This window comes from Alexandromys fortis, unplaced genomic scaffold (genome assembly GCF_014885135.2).
Source record: "Alexandromys fortis isolate MF-2015 unplaced genomic scaffold, M_Fortis_MF-2015_v1.1 scaffold_36, whole genome shotgun sequence".
Lineage (NCBI taxonomy): Eukaryota > Metazoa > Chordata > Mammalia > Rodentia > Cricetidae > Alexandromys > Alexandromys fortis.
Window position 1 is genome coordinate 7807309 of NW_026067915.1, and position 26116 is coordinate 7833424.

General features: G+C 39.7%; 1 protein-coding gene across 1 annotated transcript in view; it reads right to left on the reverse strand.

Annotated features, from left to right (window-relative positions):
• Dock3 (dedicator of cytokinesis 3) overlaps positions 1 to 26116 on the reverse strand; it is a 367607-nt gene that overhangs the window by 95209 nt on the left and 246282 nt on the right. Inside the window, exons 13-20 of the mRNA XM_050139541.1 lie at positions 18903 to 18991; positions 18194 to 18319; positions 6676 to 6800; positions 5026 to 5188; positions 4279 to 4385; positions 3550 to 3721; positions 3089 to 3186; positions 1219 to 1428 (exon numbers count right to left, since the gene is read on the reverse strand). Of these exons, the coding sequence (XP_049995498.1) occupies positions 1219 to 1428; positions 3089 to 3186; positions 3550 to 3721; positions 4279 to 4385; positions 5026 to 5188; positions 6676 to 6800; positions 18194 to 18319; positions 18903 to 18991 (1090 nt within the window). The remainder of the gene's footprint in view (positions 1 to 1218; positions 1429 to 3088; positions 3187 to 3549; positions 3722 to 4278; positions 4386 to 5025; positions 5189 to 6675; positions 6801 to 18193; positions 18320 to 18902; positions 18992 to 26116) is intronic.

The following is a 26116-nucleotide window of genomic DNA, read 5'->3' on the forward strand; positions in this document are numbered from 1 at the left end:
CAGCCTGGTCTACAGAGCTAGTTCCAGGACAGGCTCCAAAGCCACAGTGAAACCCTGTCTCGAAAAACCAAAAAAAAAAAAGAAAGAAAGAAAGAAAGAAAGAAAGAAAGAAAGAAAGAAAGAGAAAGAAGATAACTCAGAGGAAAAAGAACTGGGAAGAGCGAGCAGATGTGGGGACAAAGCGAAGGTCAACAGAAGTTCAGGGGCTGGTGACACAGCTCAGTCTCAAGCTTGTCCACGGAAAAGACCCTCGGTTCAAGTTCAAGCAGAAGATAAATGGATAAAAGTAGCCCAGCCTGTGGAGGAGTGTTGACAAAGCTCGTGGGGCTAAAGGAGTGTGCATGCAGATGGGCCGCATTGGCTAGTAGAGGCTCAATGAGCCATTGCCCTCCAGGAGCATTTGCTGAGTGGCCATAGAATGGCAGTGTGGGCTCTTCTTATCCATCCTGTGAAGGTAGGGCAAGGTCATTGCCCTGGTTAGCACTAATACAACCCAGGGACCCCCTGAGAAGATGGCCTCAACTGAGGGACTCCTTACCCCAGCCTGGACAGTGTGCATGTTAATTGACGACCCCCCACCCCTTGCCCACTGTGTGGAGTGGCCAGCAGGCCTGTTTCAAGCTCCTGCCTTGAACTTCTGCCCTGCTTTCCCCCAGGGAAGGACTTTCTCTGGGAGAAAGCCAAGTGGACTGTTTTTTCCCTGTGTGGTTTTTGGGCAGTGTTTTATTGCAGCAACAGCAACACAACTCAGATGGTCATGTTCATTTTGTTCTCCAGAGCAGAGACTCCTACAAGCTCTCTTCTAACCTCTGACGGTCAATTTGCATACATACACTGAGACACACACACATACACACATATGCACACATAAAATAAAATAAGCATTTTTAAGAAAAAACAGAGGGGGCTGGAGAGATGGCTCAGTGGTTAAGAGTACTGCCTGCTCTTCCAAAGGTCCTGAGTTCAATTCCCAGCACCCACATATTGGCTCACAACCATCTGTAACTCCAGTTCCAGGGGATCTCACATCTGATTTCCACCGGTCTCTGGGCACCAGCAGACATGCATGCAGGCAAAACACACATACACACAAAGTAAATAAGTCTAAAAAAGAACATGGGGCTGGAGTTGGCTCAGCAGTTAAGAGCACTGACTGTCCTTCCAGAGAACCCAGATTCAATTCCCAGCAACCACAAGGCTGCTCGAGGCTGTCTGTACCTCCAGTTTCAGGAGGCCCTTCTCCCCACAGTAAAGTTTGCAGCCCGCTGCTGCACCTTTCCTTGGGGTTCCTTTAGGAAGATGAACAAGGTCTTCCTCAGGCAGCGGGGGTGGAGCTCTCCGTGGTGCTGAATTTCCCCGACTGGCTCTTGCCTCTCCAAGGCAAGGTTGGAGCATCTTGGGGCCGGACTCCCACCTCCCCTCGTCTTGCTAATTCCGGTTCCCCAAGCATCCTTACTGACAGACAAGACTCGCTGTGCACATTAGCTCAAGCATCCACATACGAAGGCTGAAGGCCAACCTCGGTGTGGTTCCTCAGATTCTGTCCAGCTTGTTTTTTGGATCCTTCTGTCTCTGCCTCCATGGGATCACAAGTGTGCACCATCATGGCTGGGTCTATTGTAGGTTCTGGGGATCAAACTCAGGCCCTCAAGACTTCATGGCAGGGTCTTTACCAACTCTCTAGTATTTAATTCTTGTTTATTTATTTGTTTATCTATTTATTTATTTTTGTTTTTATTTTTATTTTTTTAATATTTATTTATTTATTATGTATACAATATTCTGTCTGTATGCCTGCAGGCCAGAAGAGGGCACCAGACCCCATTACAGATGGTTGTGAGCCACCATGTGGTTGCTGGGAATTGAACTCAGGACCTTTGGAAGAACAGGCAATGCTCTTAACCTCTGAGCCATCTCTCCAGCCCTATAACAATGATTTTTAGCTCCCAGTAAACAACAACAAAAATCTTGAAAGCATGGCAAAAACCCTCTAGTACCTGTCTCTACCTAGATAAGGGATAACTAGGTGGACTATTGGGGTTATATATAGTTTAAGGATCTTGCAGAAGACCTATCTAAAGTAGCACTTCCAATCTGGCAAATGCTAAACTTCTAAGGAAAGAGTAATCACCAAAATATTTCAGGAGAAACAAAAATGCAGCCAATGAGGGCTCTCAATGTGGATAAAAATCTGGCAGTATTATTTGTTGTTAGTTTTATTTTGTTAAGTACATGTCTGTTTTTGAAGTTGCAAAACTAAGGTAGATAACAATGGATGCTTAAAGCATTGAAAAATGAAATCTAATATCTTGTCAATCAAAGCATGTAAATAATACATTTATAACTTATTTCAAAACAATATGAGGTAACTTAGGGTTGTTCCTCCACTTTCTTCAGGAGAGCTTGGTCTACTGTGTAGCATTTCCTGCTGGACTTCTGCATCTGGAAGTGCCTGGTACAATCTCAAGCTAAAACCAACAGGGCAAAGTGCTGCCCAGAAAATTCCTTAAAATACAACTGGAAAAGACTGTGTTTCATTAACTGAGAAATATCACAAAGATACATAGAGAAAGGATCTATGCTAGAGGGTAAGAAAGAGTTCCTAGTATGGACCCCAGGTAAGAAGAAGGTCCACAGGTAACAGCTACATGCATTAATGGACAGTACTCAGAGTGTTTATAATCAAGAGCCCAGGCTCATGTGTTAGAGAGCTATAAAGTTTGGAAAACGAGAAAGACTGGAAGAAAGAAGAAAACAAAGACAATCAGACAGCACGGCCACTGGGATTCACTCTGAGAAGATACTTTTTTTTTTAACACTATCCTTTAATATTATTTCTGTAGGAAGTAAAACAAATCATTAAATAGGGTTTAAATTTAAATGCAATAAACCTTTCCTTGAAAAAAAATAAAGTAGCTAGCAAAGAAACTGGAGAAAACAAAAACAAAATAAAACAAAAAACCTTAACATTCATCTATTTTGTATTTGGAGAAATGGTCTTAGAGGCTTATTGGCAGAAATAACAGGGAAGGTATTTTGCCCATATTTTTTCTGCAGACAGTGTGCTTAGATTGAGTGAGAGATATACCTTAACAATTTCTTCCCCACTGACATGCCGCAACCGCCCGAGGATGTCCATGATCCTATCTGGGAAAGCTTTCCATTTCAGCAGAGCGAGAAGGTCCACTAGAAGGCAAACCCAGAAGACAGTGAACCTCATAAAGTTGAGCAGGGCTCAGATTCTTTCAGACAAAGACAAATGAAATCTAGGGAAATAGAACTAGTTGTGACTATAACATATTTAAGTGCTAAAAAAGGGGGGGGGGCAAAGATTTAACTGTGCACCGTGGATGCGAACCCTAGGAACTACAAAAGCCATGGATAACTTTGTGGGCTATTACTGTTGAGTGATTCATTCAATTGCAAAAGGAAAAAGAAATGGTCTTTACTTTGTCATAAGAAGCAGTCTTGATCTCAACACACACAAGCAATGTGGAACCAACAACAGAAAACAAAGGAGAGAAGCACTTTGCTGGTACCATTACCTACCATTCTGTGTGAGTTTGGTAGAAGAAAGTTGTGTAGAAATGAAGAAAGACTCTTTGGTGCTACGCTGGAAGATGAGGCTGGAGGGAATATTAGGGCAGCCATTGTAGTCTTCTTTGCAGCAGGGCAGGCCAAGGTACAGGGCATGGTTGTTAAACGTGCTATTCTCATCACACTGTAGGTAAACACAGAGAACAGAGGTTATTTCCTAAGCAACTCAACATGCAAAAAACAAGTCCCAGGAAACTTGAGTTCATATTTATAACTTTCTTCCTAAGGTTGGACCTTGGGTTGCAGGTTCTCTTACAGGACTGATTTCTGTTCATGATTTTCCTATAACATGATAGGATCTGTGACCTCTATCTGATATATAAGCAACTTTGGTTAGCAGCTGTGTTTTGGCAACTAACAACACCATGATCTTAAATAGCAAGGCTTCGAACATTTTAGTTAAATTAATAATGGCATAGAAGAGCTGGTAATGGATTTCTCTTTACTGAAGTGAGAGGTGGGAAACAAAGGGCCTGCTGGTATTAGCTGTGGGAGAAGGGCCACTTAGAAAGGTATTTAGAAAACTAAAGCCTGACCACAGCTGTCCTATTATCACACACCAGTGTGCTACCTAGAATCCTCTGGCCTGACCAATGAAAACCACTTAAACAAGATTCATACTTGAGAATGGTCAGAGTAGGGTAAGGAAGGAATGGAGATAAAAGAAAGATAGGTCCATACCTTATACACATAAAGCTCATGAATATCATCTGAGAGTGTGGTGCCATCATCACGCATCAGGGGAGAGAATGCAAAGCCAAAGAGTTTCTTTTCCCCTTTGTCCTTTGCTGCAAGCAGAGCCAAGTATTAGAAGTACTCCCGTATTTGTCACCCACACTCTTTTGAACTTTACTTCATTAACTAGGTAGCAACCTGACTACAGGATGATGAGAAACATGCTCCTCTGAATTGCCATGGCTATCATGACCACTGGAGACGCTAACATTTCTGGACTCGATAAAATAGGAACTATATGAGTAGTTTAGTAAGTACAAAAGAAAACATTCCAAATAACAATGGGCATTTCAGGTACCAGGAAAAGCAATATCAGATACCAAAGATTTTTTAAAAATTATTTTCATTTGTGTGTGTGTGTGTGTGTGTGTGTGTGTGTGTACACGAAACCAGAAAAGGGCATCAGATCCCCTGGAGCTGGAGTTACAGATGGTTGTGAGTCATCTGATGTCAGTGATGGGAAGTGAACTCAGGTCCTCTAAAAGAGTAGGTGGCTCTTAACTGCTGAGCCATCTCTCCAGCCCCAAACTCCATGATTTTGAACCACTGCTTTTACAGTCTAAGACATTGCCTCTGATGACATCCTATTTCTATTTATTTCTAGTTCCTAATAACAAGAATCTTCACAAGTTTACTTCAAGAGCAGAGTTATGTTTTTATCCTCAAGGGAATTGAAAGGAAAGTCTCACTCACTGGAACAATGCCTGAATTCAAAACGTAGATGGGAGCCCCGGAATCTGTCAATGGGAATAGGTAATTTGATAATTTCTCCCCAACGAGGACTATTACTGTGGTAGAGAACAAAGGAGTGATAGGAACTCCTATTTGGTTCTCCAGAACCCAAGCTGATACAGTCCTGGGAAAGAAAAGCAAAATAAGATGTTATTTTCATGGAAGAACTTTAGTTTCTGTTATTAGAATGCTTTATTTTATTCTGTATCAAGACCTTAGTTTTTTACCAGATCAGATGATAATACATTTGACTTAAATTCATTATTTTTGGAAGTAATTATATAGACAGTGTAATTATTCCAGGAATGCCCAATCTGAAGTCCATGGACCACATACATCCTAGGATAGCTATGAATGTTTCCCAAAACATTTGTAAAGGACAACATGACAAAATGTCAAAAGGTTAGGCATTCCTGACAGCAGTCATAATGTTTCTTGTCAGAAGTAAGCACATAACCGTGACAAGCTGAAAATAGCTGGTTGGTGCACCTGCATTACCAAGGTAAGTTTTACATACTTTCAGAGAAGGGAAATAAGAAGTTCCATGAGAGAAATCAATTATACACAGTATTTTATCAAACCAAGAAGAAATTCTAAATTTTCCTTAATGCTATGTTGAACTATTTTAGGCTACTTTTATTAACTTTTCATAAACAAGGTATATCAGATTTAATCCGACTCCAGCTTTGAAGCTTTACCATGAAGACTTAGCACTGTTCCGACCCTTACCCTGGAAGATGGAATTTTGGGCAACAAAATTAAGGACAGTTCTCTTTTCACACACATTGGAGTGGCTGATAGCTCTGCCTCTCTGGTGCTTCCTTGCATAAGCAATGAGCATGACTACCCAGGGTATTTATTTAATGTCTTACAGTGATACACAAACCACCGTTTCATCCCTGTTTAAACATTTTCCTCTATTTCCATCTGCTTTGGGAGACTATTTTAACTAATTTTGCCTTTTTCCTCTGTACAGTAGAGCTAATGATTCCTGTTCTGACTTCCCCGTGAGGCCTGTAAAAGGCTGATCTGCCAAGTGCACTGGAAATGGAGACTAGCTATTGTTCACCAGGGTCCTCAAAATGACAGAACTGAGGAAAACACAGACAAGTTTAAAAAAAAAATCAGTTCTCTAGGTCTCCATTGCCAATGAAGAATGACAAAAAAAATCCTGTACTACATTGCTGGAAATAATTTCCTAGGTTGAATCTGTTCTTCTCTGTTCTAAAACTTGGTGCTAGCAAGGTGTCTAAATCCTACCCTATTTCAAAGAGCAAAAAGGAAGACCTAGTAATCACTACAAAAACCAGGTAGCTTTGTGCTTGGTGGAATAGAAAACAGGTAACATGCAGGGCAGAACTAAAGGAATAGGTATAAATTGGAGTAAGAGGCATGCAGGTTAGACACTAGGAAGAATGAATGCAAGGGCTACATATGACATTAGGAATCCTTTTCAAACCACACTGTAGTGTTTCCTGGATGAAAAAAGAAGACGGGGGACGACAACACATATGGGGCCATTTGAACTGGGTCCTCCCTAAAGGGAATGATCTGGGCAGACAGGCCATGAAAACACATTAGCTTTCATTCTAAATTACTAACAAGCCTTACCTTTAAGATTTCTCCATCTGCATAGAGTACATACATGGTCACTTCAATATTCTTTTGTACACTCTTTCCCCCTCTTTCAAAATCCCCCTTCTCCAGGGTTAGGTACAAATCATTGCGGATATCACCTGTTGAGGGGGGAAAATGCAATGTGTTCATGACCACAGACACCACAAGGCCCTGTTTGCATGGAGGATCAGGCTAGCATTTGAATCCTCAGGGCATTCCAAGCTTGGTTAATAACAATGGACTTTCTGCCAACAAGAGTGCAGTACTATCAGAGGGTTAGTTACATATTCTCTAAGTGTACTCTAAAGGTGTTCACCACAGCTTTCTTAGAGAATCTGGTTTGGGCTATTGGTGTTCAGACTGCTCAGTCTCTCTCCCCTCCAAGATGGCTACAGTATAAGACCCTTAAAGAAGGAAGATTTTAAAAATGATTTTAATCATGTCTGTCTAGTCTCTTCTCTTTTCCCTAAGAAACTGTTCCTTTTTTTTTTCTTCATAGTTTTCTTTTTAAAACTCTCAAAACTCTGGAGTCTGAAAAAAGGACACATTGCTTCTTTCTGGAAGCTGATGAAAATATGTTTATTACCTAGAGTCATAATGAGAGAAACAACATTTGGTTTTGGTTATCAAGTAAGCTTCCTGGTTTGGTCAGATATATGTAGCATTGCTATTTTTCTTGTACCAATGGTCTCTCCTCTCTAACCCTGAAAGTGTCTTAGGCATCAACTCTGAAGAGGTCTGGCCTGTATGCCAAGGTTTCTTATGAGGTCTTCATGACTCTTCTTTTTCTTCCTCAGGCCACCACCATCCTAGCCCAGGAGCACAGCCTAGCAATCACAATTATATGGATACACAGTTTTAAATAACTTGGCTCAAGTAGAGAAGGGCAGTGCATTGCAAATGTTTTTCAGGAGCCTAGAGAACTTTCTCTAATACTGAAATCCATCCTGTTTCCTTAGACTCTCATGAAGGGAAAAAGAAAATGTGTTCTAAAGTTCATACATGATCTTTATCCTATTGTTTATGTGGGCAGGTCGGAAGCTGTCCATTTCTGTAGTTGTCTGTGCTTCAAAGTCTGGCCAATTTAGAACCTTCATCTGTTTCCTTTGTTTGGCCTTCCTCACATACATTAATAGTACTGATATGTACAGGTGTACAGGGGAAAGGCAGACAGAAAAAGGAAACTCAAATTCACCAGCTTGTCATTGTCTAGTAACAGGCTGAATAAAATTATTCATGAATGTACTAAAAGCCCCTAAAGTCTAAAATTCAAACTTAACTGGGACATTTCCTATTGAATATAGTTATGATAGTGGAATGAACCAGAATAGATGACATGTGAAATATTTAACAACTGAAACTGCCTCTTCTTTTAATAAAAGCCTTTTAGGTGCATGTTAGCTTTCCTGTGAAATTGTAATTATTCAGTTTCTAAAATGATTTTAGCATTAGGTGAAAAAATGAACTAAGATAATTTTAATGTCTATTTTATTTTATATGTATGGCATTTTTGCCTGCATATCACATGTGTGCCTGCCAGAAGACAGAATCAAAGCTCTTGGAATTGGAATTTCAGATGGTTGTGAACCATCATGAAGGTGCTAGGAACTGAACACGGATCCTCTGCAAGAACAGCAAGTGCTCTTAACTTCCAAGCTGTCTCTCCAGTCCAATTTTAACATTTAATATAAAGACTAGGTACTTGGTTTACCCTGGTTTTCATTTTCTGGGAGTTATTTTAGAGATAGTCCATGAAGCTTTTAAAAGCAGCTATTTTTTGGCTACTTGAAATATTATTCTAACGTATATAAACTTGTCATTTCTATGGATTTATGTGTATGTCAGCAATAAACATACCCTTGAAATGGAATGCTTTCAAACTGTTCTAAGCAATAACATTACAGAATATTGACACAAAACTGGGTCTTTTTCTTGTAGACTGTTTATACAAAATTTCATCTGTGTTGCTTTATTAGTGAGCTCATGGTTGTTGAGCAGGATTATTTTAAGGGAAAGCTCCAGTTTTAAGATATCTAGGCATTTCTTCAGTTTTTACTCTTTTTGAAAGAGTGTCTTAGTGATAGCCTTGAAAAGTTTTAACACAGTTACTACCCTCCGAGGTACAGACAGAAGCAGTTTGATTTCATCACGTCCCTGGTTGCTATTTATTTAGAGACTAGATCTGCCTAGACCAGAGATAATCTCAGAACAGGTATTAGACTGCCTTATGGGTTGTAATTTTGCAAATTATGTTTCATTTTAAAAATGACACTTTGTGAAGGTTAATGTTACTTGAGGTGATGCCAGGCTTCTTGTCAATAGGTCCCAGTGGTATCACTAAAATTGCACTGTTCACTAATTGTCCTAGAATTAGGAGAAAACCTAAAAATCAGTGTGAATAGCCTCAGTGCACCTTATAGTAGTCTCCCAGGGATCCCCCACCCTTCAAGTGTACACATTATATGTTCCCCAAACCCATCACTGGAATCATGCCTCAAGGAATAAATTAACATTCATTGCCAGGAACTATTTTCCATTGAGGGAAGATGACAGGCACTTTGTGATGAAGATGGACAAGAGAGAGCTTAAGTACTAGCTTGAATGCTTATATAATAGTGTTTGGCTGATTATATTTTAATGACCCAGAAAACATGTTAAAAATGAATTTCTATGGACGGTAGTGGAGCACGCCTCTAATCCCAGCACTTGGGAGGCAGAGCAGGCGGATCTCTGTGAGTTCGAGGCCAGCCTGGTCTACAAGAGCTAGTTCAAGGACAGTCAATGTTACACAGAGAAACCCTGTCTCGAAAACAACAAAAAGAGTATAAAGTAATTTAAAAAAATGGATTTTTCTCATTTACCCATTAGGATTATAGTAGGTCTTATGTACATATATTTACAAAAAAATCATAGGTGATACTGGCATTCTTCCTAGTTGTATCGTGGGGGCTTGCTGCGAAGGCAGTGAGAAAGTCTACTTGAGAGTAAAAGCCTGGGCAGCCCTTACGCAGGCAGTCTGGAGAAGTGCGGGGAGGGTGAGGTTTATATACAGAATGTGGTATTGTTGAGAGTTGTCCTGCTAATGAGTTGTCATAATTTAGGAAGGGAGCTGGGCACTCTTTGCTGCCTCTCTTTGTTGGGTACTCTCAGTTTTCTAGTGATAGCAGAGGACTTAATATTTCATATCTCTTAGTGCCTGTATGCCTCGCAACAGTGTTTCTTTCCTGGAGATAAACTAACTGGGTTCATTCTTATAAAAATGACTCAGAATAAACTGTCTCCTCCTTTTTCACAGCTTTTATAAGAACTAGTGTCAGCTGTTGGTATAGTAGCAGGTAATGGGACTAGATACTTAACAGAAGGCAGAGGTAGAGACACTTCCTGTATAGATCTGGCAGTATTTTAGGTATTGTGGGTCCTTTATTATGTTAAAAATTCTGGGATAGAAGAATCTAAGTTCAAGATCTATGTATATTACATAGAGAGATACTGTCTCAAAAGACAAAAACAATTTTGACTGGCAATTAGTACAAAAACAGATTTCTGTCTGGCTTTTGCTCAGGAGATTATAATTTTTATAGACCTTCACATACACACACACATATACATACACATATATATGAACTTTACACACATATATATGTGAATACATAAAATTTCTACTACGTGTTAAAAAAAATCCAGACTCCTGTGAGTCTACAGAAAGAACTGTTGGAAACAAAGTTTTGAACCTGAGGCCACATTATCTTGAGAACTGGCCTGAATACTTCTTTAGGGTACTACAAAAGAAGAGCTCTGAGAAGCTAACAGTGCTCTTCAGCCACCAGAAACCTTAGCAGGCTGGGGAGCACTCTGACAGTCTAGTCTTCCAAAATGTGCATCCTAGTGACTGAAGAAACACTACACAACACAACAGTTTCTTCTAGGAGTAGTCTCTTTATAGATATCAGAACCTCTGAGGTCAAATTTAGATATCAGAATATTCTGCTAGCAAGATTATCTCTTGTTAGATACTCTAGATTTGATTGGGAGTTTTGGGTTATATGTTTCATGGTTTTTTGAACGTGACTGGCCCCATAATCTCATAGGGAGTGGCACTATTAGAAGATGTAGCTTTGTTGGAGTGAGTATGACCTTGCTGGAAGAAGTGTGCAACTGTAGGAGTAGGGTTGGAGGTTTCCTATGCTCAGAAAAGGATATTTGACTTCCTGTTGTCTGTCTATCAAGAGGTAAGGAGTCTCAGCTCCAGTGCCATGTTTCTTGCCATGATGATAATGGACTGAGCCTCTGAAACTGTAAGCCTGCCCCCCCTCAATTAAATGTTTTCTTTATAGAGTTGTTGTGGTCATGGTGTCTCTTCACAGCAATGTAAAGCCTAAGACAGTATCATATTATTCTAGCCTATCTGGCATTCTATCCCGTAAAAATGTTCTACACATATTTGGGTGTACAGTCTGGCTTGTCTTATTTTTACATCCATTCTACATAGATTATTCATATCACAAAGTAGGGGGCTTCGAGTTAAAGTAAAGTGGTATTTAATACTCTATCATTTATACTTTTTCTAAACAGGACTAGCAAAGGTGTCTGTGGAAATACTGTCTTTCCCTTGAGACTGTGGAAAATAAAAACTGACTTTCTTCTAGAAGATATAGTTGCCTATTTGAGGTGGTGCCAAGCCTTTTTTTTTATTTTTGGCAGAAAAAAGAAGGCATATCTTTGTAGCAGCATTTATCAAAACGTGGAGATGCCATTCTACATGGGGTTTCGCCATACGAGTCCAAATTGTATTTGTGGCAGTTCTTACTTTCCTAAGGTAGTGAAGGAAGAAGACTCTTGGACAGACTGCACTAGACTACCCAAAAATGATAGGATCTTTATTATTCTCACATTGTCTTCAGCCATACACTTCTGGATTCTAGCATTACAAAGTCATAAATACCCTCTGTTCTAACAGGATAATAGTATGGGAGAAAAGTGATGTAGTTCTATCTAATGAATTCTTTCTTGGGCCAGGAATGTGATGACCTTCTAACTAAAATAACTTTATTAGTCCTTTCAGAATTTTATACAATCTGTTTTGACCATATCTACCTCCTTCCCTATACACCCAATCTTCTGTCTTCTTTTTTCCCCCCCTACACCACCTATCAAGTCCAATGTATGCCACCCATAAATTCTTGGATGTGTGGCCCTCTACTGGAGCATGATTTACCCAAAAGGAACTACATTCTTTAAAAAAAAAAAAAAAAAACTGACTTATATCCCATTCTTTAGAGGTATGGTCGAAGCTTTATTTCCCCACTTAAAGCCCATAAGGCCAAGCATGCCTTGGTCAAGGACTCATTTGATAAAGATTGACCACAGGAACACATTTGTAGTAAATCATTCTATCACTGGTCTTGTGAAGAGCTTTCCCACCAAAGTCCTGTTTCTATGTCCTTGCCCTTCTTATGAGCTATGTCCTAACATAACTAAAGAGAGAACTCTTTGCTTTTCTGATTCTGTGGCTCAAAATAATAACTACTCATTTTTGTTTGTTTCATTTTCTGAGATAGGGTTTCCCTGTGTAGCCCTGGCTGTCCTGGAACTTGCTCTGTAGTCAAGGCTACTTTCAAACTCATGGAAATCCACCTGCCTCTTCCTCCCGAGTACTGGGATTAAAAGCATGCACCACCACCGCCTGGCTATTATTTTTTTATAACTCGTGTAATACAAAATATCTCATTTAAAAGTCCTTTTCTCTATCTACATTTCAAACTTGTGAAGATATTTTTAAAATATTGCAGTATGTCCTCAGATTTTAATGAACACCCAAAGAAACATGGTGTTTAAGATTAGGCTGGTAGCTTTTCTTTTAGCTCTTGTCAATTACCCAGGAAGGCGAGACTGATGAAGGATTAATAATGTACATGACACCCCACCCAGTATTGCAACATTCCATGAAACAAATGGGTATGAGAACAAAGCAGGCAATAAGCAGTCAGGACACACAAAATCAAGAACTTACACCCAACTATCTTCATCTCTGCATCAGAAAGAAAGGGACGAGAATGAGGGGGACAGCACAGAGAAAAACAAGAACAATTAAGACAAACAGGAAAAGAGAAGAAACATCACTTGTAGGTCAGTGATGAAGCATGCACTTTTTTTTATTAAGGATCAAAGAAAATGACAAGAGTGTGTTTACAAGCACAAAGGCAAAACTCAGAGGCCCCATAAGAGGGGTGGCATGCCTGCATAGCATGTGCAAGTCCAGAGCAACCCAGGGATAAACACTGTTTGCCTGAGCTCTGACTCAGCAGGGACAAACCACCCATACACAAAGCAGAGTTCTTTTTAAGTCATGGCTCACTCAATCTCCTAAATCTCTCTCTTTTTTATTTTGAATTTAGATTTTATTTACTGTTATTGTGATTCTGTACACATGTATGATTGTGTATGTGAGTGTGGGTTTATGTATGTGTAGAGGGCAGAGGACAACTGTCAGGAGCCAGCTCCATAGTGGGTTCTGGGGATCAAATTCAGACTTGTACAGCAAGTTCTTTTACTTATTATATCACTTGGCCAGTACTAAGACATGGCTTTATCATAATATATTTTTTTAAAATTTGTGTATGTGTGTGTGTGTGTGTGTGTGCACATGCACTCATATACTTGTGTCTATGAAACCCAGGTGAGAGGGTCAGATCCCCTGAAGCTGGAGTTACAAGTAGTGAGTCATACAATATAGGTGCTGGGAACTGAACCCAGGCTTTCTGCAAGGCAGTGCATGCTCCTACCACTGAGCCATCCCTCAGTCCTAACACATGGTTCTTAAAGGGGTTCCCAGACTAGCACCATTCTTCATAACCTAAGAGTTGGTGAGAAAACCAAACTGTTGGGCCCAAACTCAACTTAGAAACTCTTTGAGGTGGGCACAACAATCTGTTTTTCTATGTCTTGCAAGTAATTCTGATTCATATTAACATTAGAAAACCACTGCTTCAGGGGGAGACATGTTCTAATTAGAACAATATACTAAGTCATAGGTGGATTTTTATATTAGGATAGAAGATGATTTAACGATTTTGAAATTTGGCCTATAACCAGTAGAGACAATAAATACCCTTAGAAATCCAAGACTTTGAAAACAGAATAAAATACTGTACTTGTTACAGAATCACAAAAGAATTCTCTGCATTTCCATTAACCCCAGGAGACAGGCTTTCCAGGAAAGATAAGAAATAAAATAAGAAAATATAGGTACTAGCACATCGCTGCTGGCTTAAGAATGGTGTCTAGAAGGCTATAGTACCTTCGTGAGCAGATATTTTAAGCATGTTACACTCTGCTGGGGTATCACTGCGGCTAACACTGACCTGCGAGTCACTTGTCCCTGGAACAGCTGTCCTAATCCAGTCTTTCCCACCCATCATCTTTTAAAATACAGGGAAGGGCTAAGGGTGTGCTATGGAGTTATTAGCTTTTGTACTGAATAAAAATAATCTTAAAGGATGGAGAAAATAGAGAAATATTGTGAGTAACCAATAAAAAGTTTTAGGAGCTCAGTTTAAAAAATGAAGAGAAAGCTTAGCTGGTAAAGTGCCTGCTGCACAAGCATAAGGACCTAGGTTCAGATCCCTATCATCACATAAAAAGCTAAGCACAGTTGTTGATGTCCCTAACTCCAGCATTAGAGCACAGAGACATGTTTCCCAAAGGCTTGCTTGCCAGCTAATCTAGTCAGTTGGTGAGTTCCAGGTTCAATGAGAAGCCTGTCTCAAAAAAAAAAAAAAAAAAAAAAAAACCANGAAAGCTTAGCTGGTAAAGTGCCTGCTGCACAAGCATAAGGACCTAGGTTCAGATCCCTATCATCACATAAAAAGCTAAGCACAGTTGTTGATGTCGTGATTGCAGATCTTGGAGACAATCAATATGAATCACAAAGGCTTGCTTGACAGCTAATCTAATCAGTAGGTGAGTTCCAGGTTCAATGAGAAAAAAAATCTCAAAAAAAAAAAAAAAAAAAAAAAACCAGAAAGAAAAAAGATAGTGACAGAAGACACCTGGTGTCAACCTTTGTCTTCTACACACACACACACACACACACACATGCACACAGGCACAAATATAAACCCACAAACACATATAACACCACATACTTACACAAGACAAAGAACAACTATTAGCTAGGTGTGGTAGGGCCAATGTAATAGCAGTATTTGGGAAGTAGAAGCAAAAGGATCAAGAGTTCAAGGCCAGTCTCATTTATACTCATTTATATAAGGAATTCAAAGCCATCCTATCTCGATCAAGGCTTAAATTCCTGTATCTATTTGTTCTTTTATAATATAACATGGCACTTTCTGTTAGGCATGCCTTTTTATGGGGCCTTAAGGGCAACAGTTCTCAGAATTCCTGCAGTATCACTGTTGCCTTTTGCTCATTACTAATGGCCATGAGTAGAACTAAGTGGCTTAATTAGGACTCAGCTGTGGCACACAGGCAGCTGTCTTTTGCTTACAGCATCCACTTTGTGTGTATATAAACTCTCATAGAAAACAATGAAAAGAAGTCAGAAAGACCTTTCTAGAAGTGACATGTTAGATATCTGTGCCTAGAGTCCAGCTTAACTCCTCTATGGTGCTCTAGCAACATGTTTTGACAGAGATTTATCTGGGACAGCCTGACAAAAATAGACCACTCCATATGAGTATCTGGTAGTTTCTGCCAAATGCTGGATCACAGCTTGTGAGTAATTCTAATTTTTCATCATTTACTATAACTCCTCAAACTTTAGTGTTGGTGTGCTCACAATTACTGGCACAGTTTCTTTTCTTGTTCTTGCTTCATGTGCCCATGTGTCAAGAAAATAAAGTTGCATCTTCTTCTAAGTTGGCCAGCACTGTGAAGCTGAGGAACTGTTACAACCCAGGGGCAATGTTCTCTCAGAAGAAGGGTGCCCCAGCTTCAGAAGGAGAAATGGCTGTGACTTACCAGACTCTCCAAGGTTTTTGTTCCTACAGTCATTGTTCCCAAACCAGACTGACCACATGTATGCATGCACACACTCATGAGCTCTCGCTTGCTCCCTCCCTCCCTCCCTGCCTTCCTCCTTCCCTCTCAAACACACACACACACACACACACACACACACACACACACACACACACACTTTAGCAGAACCTGTAGGTGCAGGACTAACACCCTCTCTGATGATATACTGGAGCACAATATAAGAAGACGATAGTTGTAATGTCAAGGGTTGCCATTTATGTAAAAGGCTCTTTCCTAAGGAGGAGAAAGGATAGAGTATGGGACAGAATATATACAAAATACTGCTTACTTTTAGCTATAATACTCATCACTGCAAAGGCAGACAACCCAGAAGTAGCACTCGTATGTCCTGGCCCCAGGTCTCCAAGAAATGCCCAATGTCATGCCTTGTAGGGAAAATCATCTGGTGACACTTTAGCTTCTCAGGAAACAGAATACTTCCTTAACCTCAGCTCGTCTCACTAATGCCTGACATCACACACTTCCAGTCATTTTTAGTGCAGATAAAAATCTGTTCTAAACCTGTGTGTCAATGCTACAAAGTAAGGGAGAGTACTTGAGCAGAAGGTATTTTCCATACATGAAAGTTTTTATAATGTATCTTGCTAATATAATTGTACAAATATATGCATGTGGAGGTTAAAGGAAAGTCAGATGTTATTTCTCAGAAGCTGTCCACCTTGGATTTTTTTGAGACAGGGTTTTTCTCTGGCATGGAGCCCTGCCAATTCTGCTAGGCTGGTTGGTCAGCAAGCCTCAAAAATCTGTTCGTCTTTGCCTCCAAGTGGAGTACTGAGATTATACCATACACCACTCTACCCAGCTTTTTAAAATGGGTTCTACTGATTGAGCTTAGGTCCTCAAGCTTGCAAAGGAAGCACTCAATTGACCGAGCTGTTTTCCAAGACATTATGTACAATTTTGACTGACCTTTACTTCTTTCTAGATTCTATTTAGTTAGTTTCAATTCCATGAGCTATTACAAAGTTAATGTCCAGATATTATACAAAAAATAAACTTAAGAAAAAAAGGGATCAAAGGACATATATTATTCCACCACAGTCAGCCCCTAGACATCTAATTTTGAAAATGTCATTAGATTCATTAGATCAATTTCAGTTAGCCTATATTCTCTTTCTAAAGTCGCATCGCTGCAAAGCTGAGACTGTTGTTTGGGATTTCCTTTCCCTGGTTATAGGGTACAGACAGGACTGAAGAATGTGATCAGCAAAGTATAGGAGCAGCTTCCAATGGAACACTCACCTGTATGACAGCCAGATGGAGGCCCTTCATAAGCATGAAGTCTCTTAGCACTTAGCAATAAACATAATTGATCTAGTTGGCCTAAATTTGCCATCCAAAGAGCCTCCTGTGTTCATAAGTAGGAAATAAAAGCAGGGCACAGCAGTTTACTCTGAATACACAGTGTCCACAGGGAGGGACTGAAGGTGACAGAAAATAAATCTGGGCAAACAGAGTAGCTGGAACCCATTGTGTGGGCCTTCTCTATGCTCAAGTCACATTCCCCTTTGGGTGTGTACTGGCAAATGTTTCCAATAAGAAGATTTAGTGAAGAACCAGGAAGAACTAAAAAATGATATATAAGGTAGTCACATTTAATCCATCCTGGCCTGGCTCTTCTCAACAAAACAAGCTTGGCATAGGGAATTAAAACTCAACTGAGAGGGTAGGTCCACCTCTCCTAGAGTCGATTTATCCAGACAACCAGGTATTGGCTGTTCTGAGCTTCCTATCCTTCGTGTCTTCTTGGTTATCCAACTGCCTACCACCAATCTCTACCCAGCCGTTTCACTTCTGACAGCTCTTTCAGCTCTAGCCGCAGTTAAGGTACACTTTTCCAGCTCTGCCTCAGCCCACCTAACAGACTAGTATTGGCCTAGGAAAACCATACTTGAGAGGCTGCTCATCCCTCCTCTCTGCCCTGGAACTCCACTGAGACAACTGCTGAGAAAATGGCCAGACAGTACTATTTAGAATGCCCAAATTTATACCATTTGTATGATCTATTTTCTGTTACATTAAAATGTACCTGTCATTCCTATACAAACTAGAGTCTCTGATAGTGAAGAATTTTGATAAATTCTTCCCCTTAAGTGGAAAATCCTTGTGAGGAAATGTTCAGCAAGGGAATGTGATGAAAGAGGTTACAAAAACACATCTCTAGGAAGAAATTTCATGTTGGTTCTCTTATTGCCAGAACTCCACAAAGCCCATACGCTGAGCTGTCATACTGCACTGGGGAACATGGTACCAGGGCTTCTGGTGAAGAACAAATACTTACAAGACTCAAAGGGCTACTGCTGAAAACTACAGTCAGTCACCTGACTTGGGAGGTAGAGACTTTAATGGCTGTATAGCTCACCTGAATAGCTTACCACCTGCTCAAGCAAGGAGCACTAAACTCCATTCCGCTAAGCCATCTCCTTCCCCATCCCCAAGTAGTTCTTCCTACCTGGCATGATAACATCAGGAAATCCCAATTTTCTTGTAATAGCTAATCCTCTATTAAATATCATGGGATTTTCTCTCCGAATCTGTTCCATGTCACCACGAAAAAGCTGTAGGGAAATAATAAGACCTACAAAAAATAAAACATTTTTTTTATTCAGAATCACGTAACGACTCTGTGCATTGTACCAGGAAAGACAGCAAGTGTGTCTCTTTTCCATTTCTCCTGCCACAGTGCTAGGGATAGAATCTAGAGCTACATGTTGAGCAAACATTTTATCACTAACCTACACCACTGCCCTGATAGTTTTCTTAGAAAACTAATCATTAGTGTCAGGCTTTCTTCAAGATGCAGGCATTCACTAGGAGTAGAAAGAGAACTGATACTAATGCTTGTCTTTTTGCTCAAGAAAACAGACTTGACAATGTAATAAACCTTGAAACATTTTGCTCACTGGACTGGAGTTCAAGTTACTTAGTAAAGTGTATAGAGTTCATTATTAAAAAGACCAAATGTATTTTAGTCAGCAAATACTAAAATGGTCTTAAATGACTAGATGTAGATCTAGTACTAGAAAACTCTGAGGAAGGAAACAAATGTGAGCAGGAAATTAAACTTTACAAAGCAGTCAATCCACACCAGCCACTGAAGTGCTACATGACTAGCACATACAAATGCAACACAAAAGTTTCTAGTCAAATAAATACATCACCATGGCTGGCACTGGGGGCAGAGTACTTGGTGCTTGATTTTCGGATGATGTTCTCATGAATCTGGGTCCACTCATTCTCATTGTTACATCTGTAACAGAAGGACAGGTATTATGGCTCACCAGAATTTACAACATCTGGTCTGGTGGCTCAGTGTTGAGCAATGAGTTGGAAGGGAAAAGGATTTTCTACAGAAATGAGTATATGCTTTATAATTAGATAAGGTTCTTCTGCTGTTAAGTATAGAAGACTGATACTGGGAGAAAGATTAGATAGTAAAATGAATCCTTACATATACACATATAACAATGTGAATATTAATACAACACACATATAACTTTGAAACTTTAAAATTAATCCTTGCTAGTATGCACACACATTGCACATATACCCATGTGTCTATAGCTTTTGGGGGGGTCCTAAGGATTGAACCCAAAGCCTTGTTATAAGAAACACATTTTCTGCTACTAAGTTACATTACCAGGAATACATATTTTTTAATGGAAAAATAGCTTCATCTCTGAAATAGAGTTCTTTCTTTTCTAGCTCTGCATGTACATGCATATGTGGACACACACACACACACACACACCGGGGGGGGGATGTTTCCTGACAGAGAAATGTTTCTCTCAACAAATACTACTGTTTAGAAAGTGCCATGACATTAGCTTTTTCTTTACAATATTAATCTTTAATGAGGTATATTTAACAGTTGAGCTAAAAATCTGCACAGATATTCAGTAAATGAAATTTCAAACCTGACTGATTAACACTTCAGCTTTTCTGCCATAAACTGTTTATCTGTTTAGTATTACATTTTTAAAATTAGTTTATTTTACATCCTGACCACAGATTCCTTTCCCCCTTCTCTTCCCAGTCCCTCCCCTTTCCACTATTCCTCTGTTTCCATTCAGAAAAGGGCAGATCACCCACAGATATCAACAAAACACGGACTATCAAGTTTCAGTAAGACTAAGCACCTCCCCTCATATTAAGGCTGGGTGAGGCAACCCAGCATGAGGAATAGAGTCCCAAAAGCCAGTAAAGGAGTCAGGGACAGGTCCTGTACCCACTGTAAGGAGTCCTACAAGAAGACCAAGGTACACAACTGCCACCCATATACAGAGGACATAGGTTAGTACCACGAAGTCTCTGAGAGCGCTTATGAGCTCCAGTTAGTTGATTCTGTGGGTTTTCTTGTGGAGTCCATGACCCCACTGGCTCCTATAATGTTTCCTCCCGCTCTTCAGCAGAATTCCCAGAGTTTAGAATAATGTGTGATTGTGGGTTTCCACAATCTGTTTCCAGCAGTTGCTGTCAGTGCTATATTCTTATTGCACTTTATTATCAGATGGCCTAGATGTCATTGCTTCCTGAAGTGTTAAAAATATGCTAATAGGTATCCCTTCTAGCTTGTATTTAAGCTGCAAATATGTCTACTTAAGAAAAAAGGAACCAATGATATTCTAGTAATTAACACGGAATTTAAGAGCTTATATATGGATCCACACAAATTAGGGGAGTCTCCTCTGAGCAAGTCAAGTCAGAAGCAGCAGCAAGTACAAGGAACTCAGTAAAATTGATAAAAGAGCAATAACAATGTCATGTTTTACTCTTTTTTTTTTTTATTTTCGAGACAGGGTTTCTCCATAGCTTTTGGTTGCTGTCCTGGAACTAGCTCTTGTAGACCAGGCTGGCCTCGAACTCACAGAGATCCGCCTGCCTCTGCCTCCTGAGTGCTGGGATTAAAAGCATGTGCCACCACCGCCCGACCCTCATGTTTTACTCTTAATGAAAATTTAAATAATATTTAGTTTTTTTTAAATCCCACTCCTGCTCTCTTGCCTATAAGGAATTTCCTGTAATTGGAGGTTTCTCTCCCACCTGCCAATTCCTGAATAACCTCTCAGAGGCTTAATATTAATTATCAGTGTTTGGCCAATGGCTCAGGTCTATTATTAGCTAGCTCTTACATTTAAATTAACTCCTTCTTTCTTATCTATGTTTTGTCACGTAGTTCATGGCTTGCTACCTTAATTTTTACATGTTTACATGTCTTGTTTCCTTGGCAGATGACTGGCAACCCCACCTTCTTTACCTGTACCTCTGCTTGGATTTCCCAGCTGGTTCTATCCTGCCTTGCCATAGGCCAAAGCAGCTTTACTTATCAACTAGTGAGAGTAACACATATTCACAGTGTACAGAAAGACCACCCTACAGCATTTAATGGCACCAACATCCACATAACACCTGAGAAAACTGAATGCATAGAAATGGAGCCATAACTGGGTTTCTGAGTCTCACAGTCTCATTCCAGCAGCAGCACAGAGACATGCATCCCAACAGCTGCCTGCAAGACAAAGCCAGCCACCAGACACTATTGGTGCGGGAGAATTGTCTGTATTCTGTCAATTATATTTTAAATAAACGCTGATTGGCTGATAGCCAGGCAGGAAGTATAGGCGGGAAAAACAGACAGGAAGTAGAGGTGGGGCAATGAGAACAGAAGTATTCTGGGAAGAAGGAAGCTCTTTCCGCAGTCCTGTCCAGACACCAAAGAAGCAGGATGTGACCTGTCCTGCTGAAAAAGGTACTGAGCCATGTGGCTAACATAGATAAGAATAATGGGTCAATATAAGCTACAAGAGCTAATAAGAAGCCGTAACTAATGGGACAATCAGTTTATAACTTATGGAGACCTCTGTGTGATTTTCTTTGGGTGCTTACTGGCTGTGGGAACTGGGCAGGATAGAAACCTTGACAAGCAGGCCCTCGTGTTACACACTATGAGCTAAGCTGCATGGCAGGTTTCTGCAGTCTCACATAGGCCTCGGTACAGAGAAGCTAATCAGCTGCACACTGTGTGGCAGATTTAGCTTTGGCTCATATACACAAAAAAGGCTAAAAGATACAAAGTAAAAGAGGTCCAGACAGAAAAACCTCTAAACAGGTTCCAATGCATAGACTTAAGAAAAAATAAAGGCTGAGGAGTTCCATCTGGACAGGTTACCCACCCAGAGCAGTGAGTGCCTGCCTACCGGGCAGGCCTCAAGGTCTCCTGCAAGGGAGCATGGGCACCTTCAGCTTGTGCTACAGGGTCCCCTGTGTTCTATTCGACCCACCCTGCCCTCCCCCTTCTCCCTTTTGTAAACGGCTCATTGGGCTACCAGGCATCCCTTTTTCAGTGCTGAGGAGTTCCATCTGGACGGGAACAATTCCTGCTTCTACACTGAGGAGATCCACCCAGAGAGTCAGTGAGAGCAAAGACTGGACCAAGACACCAGGCCTCTCTTGGCTCCATTTGAAGAAAGAGATGGGCAGGTGCCAATGCAAGAATTCCTCCAACAACCTGAAAGGCAACATGACATCACCAGAATCCAGGGATCCCGAAACAAGGAGAATTGAACACCCTACTCCAGAAGAAATCGACTCTAAACTGAACTATATGAAAATAATAGAGGACCTTAAACAAGGGGTGAAAAACTGCCATAAAGAAATAGAGAGGACAAACAAAAAGGTAGAGGAAATGAAGAAATCTCTCAAAGACACCCAAGAAAAACAAGAAAAAGCAATCAAACAGGTAAGGGAAACGGTTCAAGACTTGAAGAATGAAAAGGAGGTAATGAAGAAAACACAAACCGAGGGAAGGCTGGAGATGGAAAATCTGGGTAAATGAACAGGACTACAGAGACAAGTATTACCAACAGATTACAAGAGATAGAAGAAAGAATATCAGACACTGAAGATATCATAAGAGAAAATAAACACACTGATAAAAGAAAACAGCAAATCCAACAAATTCTCATCACAAAACATTCAGGAAATATGGGACACAATAAAAAGACCAAACCTAAGAATAATTGGGGTAGAAGAAGGAGAAGTGCAGCTCAACGGTCCAGAAAATATATTTAATAAAATTATAGAAGAAAACTTTCCCAACCTAAAGAAAGATATTCCTATGAAGGTTCAAGAAGCATACAGAACACCGAATAGACTGGACCAAAAAAAAAAATCCCTTCCCATATAATAATCAAAACACAAAACATACAAAATAAAGAAAGAATATTAAGAGCCGCAAAGGAAAAAGGCCAAGTTACTTATAAAGGTAAACCTATCAGACTTACACCTGACTTCTCTATGGAAACCATGAAAGCCAGAAGGTCCTGGATAGATGTACTTCAGAAACTAAGAGACCATGGATGCAAGCCCAGACTACTATACCCAGCCAAGCTTTCATTCACTATAAATGGAGAAAGCAAAATTTTCCAGGATAAAAACAAATTTAAACAATACGTAGCCACATTTCCAGCCTTACAAAAGGAATAGAAGAAAAACCACAACCCAAGGAGTCCAACAATGCCCACAATAACTCAGACATCTAATGACCTTTCACCAGCACAATTCGAAGAAGGGAAACACACAAACTCTACTACCAAAAAAAAAAAAAAAAAGAAAAAGAAAAAATGACCGGAGTTAACAATCACTGGTCATTAATATCACTTAATATCAATGGACTCAACTCACCTATAAAGAGGTACAGGCTAAGAGATTGGATACAAAAACAGGATCCAACATTCTGCTGTTTACAAGAAACACACCTTAACCACAAAGACAGACATCTACTCAGAGTAAAGGGCTGGGAAAAGGTTTATCAAGCAAATGGACCTAAGAAACAAGCAGGTGTGGCCATACTAATTTCTAACAAAGTTGACTTCAAACTAAAATCAATCAGAAGAGATGGAGAGGGACATTTTTTTTACTCATATCAGGAACAATTCATCAGGACAAAGTCTCAATCCTGAATATCTATGCCCCTAATATAAAAGCACCCACATACGTAAAAGAAACATTACTAAAACTCAAGACAGTCATCAAACCACACACACTAATAGTAGGAGATTTCAACACTCCTCTCTCACCAGTGGACAGGCCAAACAGACAGAAACCTAAGAGAGAAATAAGAGGATTAAGGGAGGTAATGAATCAAATGGACTTAACAGACATCTATAGATCATTCCACCCAAGAATATATCTTCTCTGCAGCTCATGGAACCTTCTTGAAAATTGACCACATACTCGGTAACAAAGCAAACTTACAAAGTTACAGAAAAATATTAGTAACCACCCGTGTCTTATTGGATCACCATGGATTAAAGTTAGAATTCAACAACAATGCTACCCCCAGAAAGCCTACAAACTCATGGAAACTGGACATTCAACTACTGAACCCCACATGGATGAAGGAAAAAATAAAGAAAGAAATTAAAGTCTTTCTTGAATTCAATGAAAATAAAGACTCAACATACTCAAGCCTATGGGACACTGTGAAAGCAGTGCTAAGAGGAAAGTTCATAGCACTAAGTGCCCACTTAAAGAAAATGGAGAAAGCACACATTGGAGACTTAACTGCCCACCTGAAAGCTCTAGAAAAAAAAGAAGCAGACTCACTTAGGAGGAATAGAAGACTGGAAATAATCAAACTGAGGGCTGAAATCAACAAAATAGAAACACAGAAAACAATCCAAAGAATCAATGAAACAAAAAGCTGGTTCTTGGAGAAAATCAACAAGATTGATAAACCCCTATCCAATGTAATCAAACAGCGGAGAGAGAATACACAAATTAACAAGATCAGAAATGAAAAGGAAGACATAACCACAGACACAGAGGAAATTAAGAAAATCATTAGATCTTACTACAAAAGCGTATATGCCACAAAATTGGAAAATGTTAAAAAAATGGACACTTTTTTAGATAAGTACCACATACCAAAGTTAGATGAGGACCAGGTGAACAATCTAAATAGACCTGTTAGTAGCGAAGAATTAGAAGTAGTTATAAAAAACCTCCCTACCAAAAAAAGCCCAAGTCCAGACGGTTTCAATGCAGAATTCTACCGGAACTTCCAAGAAGACCTAATACCTATACTCCTTAATGTATTTCACAATATAGAAACAAAAAAGTCTTTGCCAAATTCCTTTTATGAAGGTACAGTTACCCTGATACCAAAACCACACAAAGACTCAACCAAGAAAGAGAATGACAGGCCAATCTCACTCATGAACATCGATGCGAAAATCCTCAATAAAATACTGGCAAACCGAATCCAAGAACACATTAGAAAAATTATCCATTATGATCAAGTAGGCTTCATCCCAGGGATGCAGGGTTGGTTCAACATACGAAAATCTATCAATGTAATCCATCATATAATTAAACTGAAAGAAAAAAACCATATGATCATTTCATTAGATGCTGAAAAAGCATTTGACAAAATTCAACATCCCTTTATGAGAAAGGTCTTAGAGAGATTAGGGATACAAAGGTCATACCTAACTATAATAAAAGCTATTTATAGCAAGCCGACAGCTAACGTCAAATTAAATGGAGAGAAACTCAAAGCCATCCCATTAAAATCAGGAACACGACAAGGCTGTCCACTCTCTCCATACCTTTTCAATATAGTGCTTGAAGTTCTAGCAATAGCAATAAGATAATATAAGGGGATCAAAGGGATTCAAATTGGAAAGGAAGAAGTTAAACTTTCATTATTTGCAGATGATATGATAGTGTACATGAGCGACCCCAAAAACTCCAGCAAAGAACTCCTACAGCTGATAAACACCTTTAGTAGTGTAGCAGGATACAAGATCAATTCAAAAAATCAGTTGCCCTCCTATACACAAAGGATAAGGAAGCAGAGAGGGAAATCAGAGAAGCATCACCTTTCACGATAGCCACAAATAGCATAAAGTATCTTGGGGTAACTCTAACCAAGGATATGAAGGATCTATTTGACAAGAACTTTAAGTCCTTGAAGAAAGAAATTGAGGAGGATACCAGAAAATGGAAGGATCTCCCTTGCTCTTGGATTGGGAGGATCAACACAGTAAAAATGGCAATTCTACCAAGGGCAATTTATAGATTCAATGCAATCCCCATTAAAATCCCATCGAAATTCTTCACAGATCTTGAGAGGACATTAATCAACTTTATATGGAAAAACAAAAAACCCAGGATAGCCCAAACAATCTTATACAATAAAGGAACTTCTGGAGGCATTACCATCCCTGACGTCAAACTCTATTACAGAGCTTCAGTATTGAAAACAGCTTGGTATTGGCATAAAAACAGAGAAGTCGATCAATGGAATAGAGTAGAAGACCCAGATTTTATCCCACAAACCTATGAACACCTGATTTTTGATAAAGGAGCT